Source organism: Lithobates pipiens, unplaced genomic scaffold (genome assembly GCF_037356315.1).
Source record: "Lithobates pipiens isolate NorthernLeopardFrog02 unplaced genomic scaffold, aLitPip1_a1.2 Scaffold_18, whole genome shotgun sequence".
Classification (NCBI taxonomy): Eukaryota; Metazoa; Chordata; class Amphibia; order Anura; family Ranidae; genus Lithobates; species Lithobates pipiens.
Genome location: NW_027507758.1, coordinates 134,948,653 through 134,960,986, shown reverse-complemented (window position 1 = coordinate 134,960,986; position 12,334 = coordinate 134,948,653). Strand labels below are relative to the sequence as shown.

The window sequence follows — 12,334 nt, the reverse complement described above, 5'->3', positions numbered from 1 at the left end:
ACTACTAGAAAGTAAACAATGTATAAAATTCCAACGGAGTAAAATCAAAGGGATCTCTGTGAGAGGTGTGGTTAGGTATTTAGTTGAAGTAATATATGTTGGCAGTTGTTTTATTGTCTTTGTATATCAGTATAGATTGAAAACACCTGTGGTCGTTTTGAAGAGCTAATGAAGCCAGCAAAAAGTATATGTTGATTTAAAAAAACTATACAGTGGTTTCTGTCTCTAGCCATTCTGTAATCTGTACAATGTTAGGACCAATGTGTCTGGCTTCTTGTTAAATGTAGCATTATAAAATGGCTACTTTTTTCTTTAGTTCATCGACGGACACATTGTTTCATTAATCCTGACTATAGGGTTATATCATCCTCTGCCAGAGTAGGAGTAGACAGAACAAAAACTTGGCTACGCCCATGGGCCATCCTCAGCTGGTATATAACCCGCTCCCTGCTATAGGCATTCCATTTTTTTCTTTCTAGTCATGAGTAAGAACCTAGGCTCTCTGCTGGTATCTTTTGGTACTAGCAATTTTGTTTCCCCTTCCATGCATCTTTTTGCCTTTTTTCCTGGGAGATCTACAATCAACTGCTGGGCTGGGTGACAGGCTGAAAAATCTAGATCCAGTGGTCTCCCTATTCTGTCCAGTGAACGTGTGCAAACCACAGCTACGCACTAGGTTGGCCGCCACATAGCCTCAACGGACAGAGACTGGCCCACAAATTAAATGTCTCACAGGGTCGCATATGACTGGGCTTTGGTCCAAGTTGCAGCTCCCCCCTGGCCGACACTTCGGTGGAGAGGGGTTCTGTCTGGAGTGACCCTCTCCTCCTTTGTTCAGGGTGGGGTGGGCATGGGTACCCTCCGGGGATGGTTTGACCTGCCTGCAGGTTTCCGTCCTCCCATCCTAATCCCTTGGTTAAGCTGGGGTTCCCCCCCTCAATTCCCCCTCTGTGGATGTTTCCTTGGGGGCTTATGGGGTGTGGGGTGCAGTACTTGGGGTCTGCTGGGGGTCCCAGTGCAGAGGGCGCAGTAGATATTCCAACTAGCTCAGGAGACATTGTTGCACACGGCACTGGCTGTCTGCATGCTCGCAGCGGCCATTTTCCTTGGGTTTTTGTCTCCAGAGGCCATGTTTTGGTAGTCTATGACATCACAGCAGCCATTTTCCTTTGGCTTTGTTGGTCTCCAGCCAGCAGCCATGTTTTGGTAGTCTGTGACCCCACGGCAGCCATTTCCCTTGGAATGGCATGACGTTAGAGACAGGCGGAACTGCGCAGTGGTGCCTGGGCTTCCGGGCCCTCCTCTTCCTCCTTTTCCCAATAAACAGACTATATAGGCACATATGACAAAGCTGATGGTTCTAAACATATGGCGCTCCCCTGGCTTGGTAGTGGTGAGTTTTTGGGGGTCCCTCACTCTGCTATCAAGGATCGATTGTCCTAAGTGTGGGGTGTCCATAGCTTTACCAAAACTTTTTTTGTTGCTGGAGCCTCAGGATCACATCTTCCCCACTGACCTCCTCATGGAGGCGCCAAGCCCCTCTGAGCCCTAGCTCCCCATTAATGCTCTAACAGTCCTTGGTATCCCGAGTGGAAGTGACGTGTGGGCAAAAGCCTAGCAGGAAGCGCCCTCCGCTTTGTCCTGCTCAGTCTGGCTCATCTGATTCTTAGGCTGCCATGGACATAGCCCGTCCAGTGGGACTTGGTACCACTCTCCCTGATCCCTCTGATAGTGAGGATGACTCCTCCAAGGTCGCAGCAATGAATAAGAAAACGCTGGTGGATGCACTTGTTACTGAATTACATAAGACTTTAAAAATGGAAGATGTTGTTAATGTGGCCACGGACGTGGCTGTCCCTTTTGGTACACACAAGATTCCCTCTACTTACATTGATCTGGGGGGGTAGTTAGTCTAGAGCAGTGATGGTGAACCTTGGCACCCCAGATGTTTTGGAACTACATTTCCCATGATGCTCCACTACACTGCAGAGTGCATGAGCATCATGGGAAATGTAGTTCCAAAACATCTGGGGTGCCAAGGTTTGCCATCACTGGTCTAGGGGCTGCAGTTTTTGCAGCATTGGATGTGGCTCCCGTGCTGGCCAAGCTCTGTTTCAGCGGTAGTGATTAGGCGCGTGCTGTGGTTTAAGAATTGGTCTTCAGACCAAGCCTCCAAGAAAGCTCTCATCAATCTTTCAAGGTGATCACCTGTTTGGGGCTACTCTGGATGACATCATTAAGGGTCTCACGGGGGGAGGCAAGAGTACCTCGCTGCTACAGTCTAGGAAAGGGAAGGAGCCTCGTAGCAAATGTGGGCCCTCCTTCTTAGCCCATAAAAAATTATTTTGTGCTTTCTGGACTGCAGATAAGGGAAATAGATCTTTCAAGTCTTCCCTGGGAGGTTCCTAGCAACCTTGGTCTGGTAAACCTAGAACTGGCTTCTCCGGATCAGTAGACAGGACCCCTTTAGCAGGAAGGTCTATCCTTACCCTTAACTGGGAGGGGGGGACCTCTTTTCTGGTTTCCAGCCTCATGGACCTCCTTCATGGGCATGAAGGGGTCCACAAAATGATCCTTTTGGTGGTACCAAAGAAGGGGGGCAGAGTTTGTCTGTTTCAGGGGTTTTTAGCCCATGAGTCACCTTGTGCGCATATAAGGAAAGGTTTGGATGAGGTCCGAACTATCCAAAGTCCCCCCTTTCCCCATCCAGGGAATTAAATCACCTGGGTCTGACTCTGCATTTAATGTTGACCAGGGTGGTCCTTCTTCTGGTCAAAATTCAGGAACCACAGGCCATGATTCGCCAGCTGCTGTCACACAGAAAGTCTTCTCTCCTGACTTTCATACAGGTTTTTTACTGTTAGTGTCCACCTTCAAGGCAGTTCCATTTGCACAGGCCTGTACGTGGCTTCTTCACCAGGTTTGTTCTACAGGAAGATACTGAGGTTGGTGGCGAGGTCACGGGTTCCTCTGGTAGACACTGCAGTCGTCTTACTGCTACTGTGGAGCCAATCCCTCCCTCTTCTCTAGCTTCCTTTGCAGTGCCTGTGAAGGATCGAGGGCGAAGGGCCTCTAGTCATTCTGGTGGCCGTAAACCTGCCTTGAGGGTTTCCTCTCAGAAAGGACCAGTTGAACCAAGGGCTGAGCTTCCATCCTGCTTTACAGTTGCTGGTTTTGATGGCTTGGCTTTTGAAGCCAGGTACTGAGGGATAGAGGTTTGTCTGGATCGTGATCCCTACTATGTTGAAGGTGAGGCAGTCGACTTCTAGCAAGACATACCATCATAAGTGGAAAGCGTACATTTCTCAATCAATTCGGTCACTTGGCGCTCATCCTCGTTACTTTTATGTAGCTCAGATCTTGGCCTTTCTTCAGTGGGGCATTGAGCAGAAGTAGGCCTTGAGTACCATCAAGGGCCAGGTGTCTCCCTTAGCAATCTTCTTTCAGCGACCCCTAGTCATGCACTCTTCAGTTCGTAATTTCATTCAGGGAGTTCGGCATGTGGCTCCACCTGTATGGTCTCTTTTGCCGCCATGGGAGTTAAACTTAGTGCTTACTGTTCTCTAGAAACCTCCATTTGAGAATATTCATGACATTCCCTTGCCTACGTTGTTCCAGAAGGTGGCATTCAAAGTGGCTATTACATTGGCCTGTAGGGTATTGGAGTTGGCAGCCTTATCCTGTTGTACACCCTATTTGGTGGTCCACGAAGATAAGGTGGTTCTTCGTCCCTGTCCATCGTTCCTACCTAAATTCCATTTGATGGTGACATTGTGTTGCTTTCCTTGTGTCCCAAGCCAGCTTATCCCAAGGAATTTGCTTTGCATGCCTTGGATGTGGTTTGAGCGATTCAGGTGTATCTGTCAGCCACGTAGTCCTTTCGGAGGTCAGACTCACTTTTTGTGATTACACAAGGATGGCTGGCCGCTTCTTCGGCTACCATCTCTAGATGGATCAGGCAGAGGAGACTCAGGCCTATTCTGTTAAAGATTGGGTTCTTCCTTTCCCTGTCACAGCACATTCTACTGGGCCTTCCGTCATCAAGTGTCAATATCTCAGGTTTGCAAAGGTGGTCACTTGGTCATCGGTGCTTACTTTCACCAAATTCTACAACGTAGATATTATGGAATCTACGGATGCTTCTTTTGGCCGCAAGGTTTTGCAGGCTGCTGTTTAAGTGGGGCTGTTTCTTCTTGAGGGGTGATTCTCTTTAAATTTTTATTTCAGATGGGGCTCCTGTGTCCTGGTTGAGCTCCTGTAACCCAGTTAGGGCTCTGGTGTTTAGCCTTGGGTTATTTTCCCCACCCCACATTTTCCTTTTGGCTCTGCTTTTGGATGTCCCTATAGTCAAGATTAATGGAGCACTGAGTCTGTCGATGGACTAAAGAGAAATAGGATTTTTGTATTTACCGTAAAATCCATTTCTCTGAGCTCATCGATGGACACAGCACCCACCCCTCTAAGTCGTTTTTGATACTTCTAATACTGCTTGCTACTAAACTGAATGCCTGTAGCAGGTAGGGGGTTATATACCAGCTGAGGATGGCCCATGGGCGTAGCCAAGTTTTTTTGTTCTGTCTAGTCCAGAGGGCGATATAACCCTATAGTCAGGATTAATGGAGAGCTGTGTCCATCGATGGAATAGATGGAACATCGAGAGTAATGGGTTTTGTTACCATGAGTACAAAAATCCTATTTTTACCAACAATCGTGTAATATCAAGGCCATCCTACTGGACATACCAAATGGTCCAAGACTGGCTTTTCTATTGTGAACTTGATATTTTGTGCAATAAACTAAATCTTAAACTGGTCATAGATGGATCCAAACTCATCCATTTAGATCAGGGGTCTCAAACTGGTGGCCCTCCAGCTGTTGCAGAACTACATGTCCCATGAGGCATAGCAAGGCTGACAGTTACAAGCATGACTGTGACAGGCAGAGGCATGATGGGACTTGTAGTTCTGCAACTGCTGGAGGGCCGCCAGTTTGAGACCCCCGATTTAGATCCATGCATGTCCAACATCAACTTTTATAGATACGGGCTTGTTGTAAAAATGTTCTCAATCAGCCTGAGAGCTGAGAGTCTCAATTTCAGAATACAATGTCCCAACAGGGAGGATTTCTTTGTCTAACTTGGTGGCTGATCGAAAAAAAAAAATCTTTGGCCAACTTTCCTGTATACTGACAATTTTACAAAACTTTATCTGGCATGCTTTGCTTAATTTTCTTTAATGAATGGTAGAAAATCCTAGCATCCTATAACCTGAACAATTACATAAAAAATATGTAAATATAGTTGTTGGCCGCAGTGTTCTGCAATCTAAATTGTCACCCGATGCTAATGGCCGCCAATGATTTGCTGAGCCAGCCTCGTGACACCAATGAAAATTGGTAATTCTGCCACTTCTGGTGTCATTAGATTGTGGATTACTAGGAATTGCTAAATCTAAACTGACATTCTCTAAGGTGGACCCCCCTAGTGACCTTGTTTTGGCCAGTCCATTAGTACAGGACAACCCAGGTATGTAAACCCAATGCTTACACATATGTCTGTGACTTTAAAGATCCATAATTAGTTCTTCTCCTGACAAACCATTTTGGAATGCAAGAACTGTCATAGAGATTTGACTACTACAAAGAAAAGGCATTTTTTTGTTTATTTTAAAATTTCAAATCAAAGAAAATTCCTCTTTCTTTTGAACTCTTGGTTACTAGCCTGGAGTACTGCCTAACATCGCAATACATAACTGTTTGTTGACTTTTGTATCCAATTTAATTGTGTATTCTTGTCATTTGTATGACTTATAAAATGTGTTGTTTCTCCATAGCATCCCTTTGTGGATTCTAGAGCAGTTCATCTTGCATTTCTATTTCTTCGTGGCCTAATAACATTAATGGGAGCAAGTTGTGCCTGTGGCTATCCTTTTACAATGATGGACCTGATGCCGTGGAACACATTTGATGGCAACCTGTTTCACCAGAAGTACCTGCAGTGTCATGGGCAGAAACCTTTAGTGGAGATCATAGAAAGAAATGTGAGTAACAATATCTGATGATTAATGTATAATAATAATTAATATAATTAATTAATAATAATATAGACCAGCCTTTCTAAACCTTTTTAACACAGAGGAATCTGTAAGGATTCCAGGACCCCTTGCTAATAAATACTATAGCTGAAGCTCATGGTATATTACTGTGATCAATAAGTTGAGAAATAAAAACAAAAGAATAAGTAATGTGGCCTACTTACTGTAACATATTTAAAACAGTTCTGTTTTTTTCCAACAAATGCACAATTATGGCCAGAAAATACATGCAGGCAGTAAAAATTGTAGTGTCCCCCCATAGCAGAGTGTCTCAGGGGGAGCCTGGAAAAGTCATGTTCTTGGGTACACTTTTACAGATCTATAATTCTCTGTCTAGTTTGGGTTTTTCTCCTCTCCCTTGTTCCCTTGTGGTAATTTAGGATCACCTGGAACTCATAGTTGGCACTCTAGCGCCTGGGGAGCAGACAAGTTTTATCTGTAAGAGCTGAAAGGTTGGTGAAAGTTGTTAAATTGTATGTGGAGACTGACAAGCATTATGCTTGCTCAGCCTACTAGTTAAGAGGTGGATTTGTGTAGTTAGTGCCAGGACACCCCCTAAGATTTTGTTTACGATTTTTTTCCCCGTTTATTTTGTGGAACGCTGTAAACCACCTGTAAATAGACTTGTAAATAGCACCAGTAAAAACAGCACTGTTTATCACTACATCACTGGACTAGTATTTGTGCTTGAAAGTGTGCTCACCCCAGGGAGCTTTGTACCCCCAGCTCACACCCCACATTGGTGTTTAATGGAGCAATGCACAGTTATATTGATGGTGAGTGTAGAGCCCATTACATCAGTGGTTAATATATGGCCTCCTGACATGGGTGATTGCTGGGAGAGGTGCCCTCTTACACTTATGCTCCATGCAGAAGGACCCTGATATTAGTTGTCACTGGGACAAGGGCCAATTTCTATCTGTCAGTATTAGACAGGCCCCATTAAACTGGGGGTAAGTGGAAATTCTCTAACAGATAGGTAAAAGATCATTGCTGTCAGTGGTTGCCTATCTGAAAGTCATAAATTGCTGATTGCCTAAAGAAACCCTTAACAACTTCTGGAGGAACCCTAGGTCTCTACGGAACCTTTGCTGAAGAAGGCTGATATAGACTCGTGTTTGCAAACATTTTGATGCTGCAGTTTTCTTGGCAATAAAACAATTAACCCCTGTTATTTGAGATGCATTTTGAGGTACACTCCACTCAGAATTGCAGTCAAAGCCATTACCTAAAACTATAGGCAAAACTTTTTTTTCATTTTAGATAGAATAAGGGAGGGGTAAAACTCCTGTCAGCTTATTTTTTTCCATCGGTGTTCCATTGGAGAGATTTCACTTCCTGTCCCATAGCCAAAGGTCACCAAAACTAGTGTCTCCATTGGAAGATTTCCCCACTATCATTTTTCTGTGTACAACCCAAAATTTGAGATTTTCTTTTACTTTGACTTTCAATGATAATGGTAAACAGAACAAATAGAGAGCATGAATCTCCCTGATGGGGACACAGACAGCAATACAATATGGCAAGCGTTTTAATCCCTCTCTACTCTATCCAAAACAAAAAAAAAGTTTTGCCTTTAGCTGTAATTTACTAAACAAGGATTTAGAGCTTTGGTTTTCCATCCAAGGATTGCTGTATTTCACTGTTGCACCGTACTTCCTTTGTCAGTATTGTGATGATCTTGGAATGTGCCTGTTTCCAATGCTAGAAGCTTTTGCTGCCTGTTACCAAACGAATGCCCCGGACACACGAGCGGAAATTCCATTGGAAAAATACACTCAAGCTTGGCTTGCATACACACAGTCACATAAAAGTTCTCTGAACTTTCGTCCGTCAAGAACGCGGTGACGTACAAAACTACGACAAGCCAAGAAAATTAAGTTCATTGCTTCCAAGCATGTGTCGAATTGTTTCCGAGCATGCGTAGGAATTTTGCACGTGGGAATTGCTACAGACGATCTGAACTTTTTCCATCAGAAAATAGAGAACCTGCAGCAAAAGTCCGATGCAGCATACACATGGTCGGAATTTCCAACCAAAAGCTCACATTGGACTTTTCCTGGGCGAAATTTCCGATCGTGTGTACGGGGCATAAGACATTTCCCACAGCCACAAATAAGATCTAAACCTGTCTTGGAAATGGATTGTGACTAGTTATGCAAGAAGCAGAAAGAGAGTTACAGTGGGGAAAATAATTATTTGATCTCCTGCAGATTTTATAAGTTTGCCCACTTACAAAGAAATGAAGGGTCTATAATTTTTATCGAACAATAAAACAAATTCTATCAGCGCAAATAATAATAACCTTAATCACTAAATAGTGATATGTGTAGTAGGTGGTTTAACAAAAAAATACCCCCCCCCCCCCCCACCTGGCTGATGCACAAACAGAAAATGCGTTAACTTCACATATAAAATATACTTAACAAAACAGTGTTGCGCTTCATAAATAACTACCAATAAATCCTTAAATAAGAATATGTGATTAACTTGCAGTGTTAATTTTGGCAGCAAATTTCGATTTAGTTTTAGTCTTATGCCTCATACACACGGTTGGATTTTCAGATGGAAAATGTGTGATCGGATCATGTTGTCGGAAAATCCGACCGTGTGTGGGCTCCATCGGACTTTTTCCATCGGATTTTCCGACGCACAAAGTTTGAGAGCAGGATCTAAATTTTTCCGACAACAAAATCCGATCGCATAAATTGCGATCGTGTGTAGACAATTCCGACGGACAAAGTGTCACGCATGCTCAGAATAAACTAAGAGACGAAAGCTATTGGCTACTGGCCCGTTTGTAGTCCCGACGTACGTGTTTGACGTCACCCAGTTCAGAACGATCGGATTTTCCAACAATTTTGTGCGACCGTGTGTATGCAACACAAGTTTCGGCCAAAATCCGTTGGAAAAAATCCGACGGATTTTGTGGTTGGAATGTCCGACCGTGTGTATGGGGCATTAGTCTTAGGACTAAAATTAAATTTTTAGTTTTAGTCCCATTTTAGTCTTCTGCAATTGTTTTCGTTTTAGTCTTATTTATGCCCCGTACACACGAGCGGACTTTTCGACATCCAAACTCCGACGGACTGAGTCCGGCGGACTATCCGATCGTGTGTGGGCTGCAACGGACTTTAGCGAAGCTAAAGTCTGACGGACTTTAGAAATGAAGCATGCTTTAAATTTTCCCGACGGAACTCCGCCGGACCCGGTCCCCTTTGAAAAATCCGCTCGTGTGTGTGCTACTCCGACGGACTAAAACCGACGCTAGGGCAGCTATTGGCTACTGTCTAGGAACTTCCTACGTCGAATCCAGTCGTACGTCATCACGTTCGACTCCGTCGGAGTTTGGTGTGATGGTGTGTGGTCAAGTCCGTTCGGTCGAAAAGTCCGCCAGAACTCCGTCGGAACTCCGGCGGAACTCCTTTGGAGGTCTGTCAGACTTAATCCCTCTCGTGTGTACGGGGCATTAGTCGACTAAATCTCCAGTACATTTTAGTCAACTAAAATGTCCTACCTTTTAGTCGACTAAAATCTCCAGTACATTTTAGTCGATTAAAACTCATTTTAGTGGTCTGAAATCGAATGGGTGTAATTAAATTGTAATGCATTAATTAACATTTCTCTACAATTTCCAAACTCATAATATACTGCTGGAGTGAAAAATCTCATATGTTATTATTTAAGGTATTGAGAAATGAACATTCACTAAAGGCCAGTGTTAATTTTGAAGTCAAATTTCAATTTAGTTTTAGTCTTATGCCCTGTAAACATGCCTGTTTTTCCCGTCGGAATAAACTCTGAAGGTTTTTCCAACGGAATTCCGCTGATACGTTCTTGTGTACGCAAAACCAAAGTCCGACCGCCAAGAACGCAGTGATGTACAACACGTACGATGGGACTAGATATAAGAAGTTCAATAGCCAGTAGCCAATAGCTTCCATCTTGTACTTGCTTCAGAGCATGTGTCATTTTTGGTCCGTCGGAACAGCATACAGACGAGCGGTTTTCCCGATAGGAATTGGTTCCATCGGAAATATTTAGAACATGTTCTATTTCTAGGTCCGTCAGAATTTTCGACGTAAAAAGTCCTATGCAGCATACACACGATCGGAATATACATTTTACATATATATTTTCTGTCGGACATTCCGCTAGTTTGTACGCGGCATTAGTCTTTTGACTAAAATGCTATTTTAATTTTAGTCCCATTTTAGTCTTTTGACTAAAATGCCATTTTAGTTTTAGTCGTATTTCAGTCATCTCAATTGTTTTAGTTTTAGTCGTATTTTAGTCGACTAAAATAGTATTCGTTTAGCCAACTAAAATGTTTTAGTCATTTTAGTAGACGAAATTAACACTGCTTGCAATATTGTAAGATACTGAGTTCACTATTAAATATTCATGTTCCCTGACTGGGAATAGTGAAAAATACACAACAATGAAATATACCCGTTCCCTAAGTGAGAATAGTGAACAATAAACAATAAAGATAAGGTCCACATACTCAAAAAATTAATGGAATAAAAATAAGAGTCCGAATGCACAAATGGAATCCTCAGAGTCTTCTGCACAAAAACGCACAACACACCACCAGTGCATAAACTTTGAAAATGCAAGTGCTCCCCTCCACCTCTATATCCTAGCTGCTCACCTCACGTTCTGACCCCTGTTTCACTAGAAGGTCAGAAAAAGCAGGTTCCCTCTCTGGGATACAAACAGATCAGCTGGCCATGGAACTCCTATTCCTTCCATACTGCCTCCGGCTGATTAGATGGATACCAGCCAATACAAATTCCCTCAATGGGGCATGCATCAATCCCATATATCAGAACACGTTCACTGACATAGTTATCAGACCAAGAGTAGACATATAAGAAAAGTTCATTTTTATGCCCTGTAGACACGGTGGGACTTTCCAGCAGACTAGGTCCGAAGGACTTCCCGATGGACTTCCAGCAGCGTTCCGACTGACTTTCCGAACGAACAGACTTGCCCATACATGACTGGACTTCCCGGCAGACTAGGTCCACCGGTGTTCGTCAGAGTTACAACGGACTTCCAAATGAACGGACTTGCCCACACACGGACTAAAGTCCGTTTATTTTTAACGTGATGAGTTACGACGGGACTAGAAAAGGAAGTCAATATCGCCGCTTTTCTCTGTGAGATTGACACCTTGTGAGCACTGTCGCATGGTGTGGGTTTTAAGGGGAACCCTCACCCCGAATAAAAAGGTGTGGGGGTCCCCCCAAGGTCCATACCAGACCCTTATCCGAGCACGCAGCCTGGCCTGTCAGGAAAGGGGGTGGGGGCGAGCGAGCGCCCCCCCTCCCTCCTGAACCGCACCAGGCCACATGCCCTCAACATGGTGGGGTGGGTGCTTTGGGGAAGGGGGCACTCTGTGGGCCCCTCACCCCAATGCACCTTGTCCCCATGTTGATGAGGACAAGGGCCTCTTCCCGACAACCCTGGCCGTTCGTTGTCTGGGTCTGCAGGCAGGGGGCTTATCGGAATCCGGGAGCCCCTTTAATAAGTGGGCCCTCAGATCCTGGCCCCCCACCCTATGTGAATAAGTATGGGGTACATCGTACTCCTAACTATTTACCTGGGGAAAAGAAAGTCAATAAAAAAAACACACTAGACAGTTTTTTAAGTAGTTTATTAGGCAGCTCCGGGGGTCTCTTCCGTCTTCAGGGGTCTCTTCCAACTCCTCCGTTTTCGCCGGCCTCTTATTCCACTCTCCGGCCTTCTCTCCCGGTCTTCGGTTCTTCTCCCACTCTCTGGCCTCTTCTTCTGCTCTCCAGTTCTTCTCCCGCTCTCGATTCTTCTCCCGGGCTCCTCCACTATCTTCTACTCTTTTGCTAGCGGTGGCCCAGTCTCTTCCGTCTTCTTCTTCCCTCTTCTATTTTTCCAATGTTGACACGACGCTCTCTCCCACTGTAATGCTGCGTACACGGTGCGCAACAACTTATATAGGCATGGGGGGGTCAGCCCCCACTATGACGGCGCAGCCGTGACCCCGCCCCATGCCTGTATAAGTCGTTGCACACAGCACTAGAGCGGGAGTGAGCATCGTGTCAACATCGGAAGAAGTGAAGAGGGAAGAAGACGACAGAAGAGACTGGGCCACCGCTAGCAAAAGAGCAGAAGATAGTGGAGGAGCCCGGGAGAAGAATCAGAGAGCGAGAGAAGAACTGAAGACCAGAAGAGAAGGCCGGAGAGTGGAAGAAGAGGCCAGA

At 44.7% G+C, this 12,334-nt stretch overlaps 1 protein-coding gene across 7 annotated transcripts in view; it reads left to right on the top strand.

The window, feature by feature from the left end:
• Nucleotides 1–12,334, top strand: part of FAM120B (family with sequence similarity 120 member B) — a 199,259-nt gene that overhangs the window by 146,422 nt on the left and 40,503 nt on the right. For all 7 annotated transcript variants that reach the window (XM_077486155.1, XM_077486154.1, XM_077486157.1 and 4 more), the window contains one exon: nt 5,832–6,038. In XM_077486155.1, the coding sequence (XP_077342281.1) occupies nt 5,832–6,038 (207 nt within the window). The remainder of the gene's footprint in view (nt 1–5,831; nt 6,039–12,334) is intronic.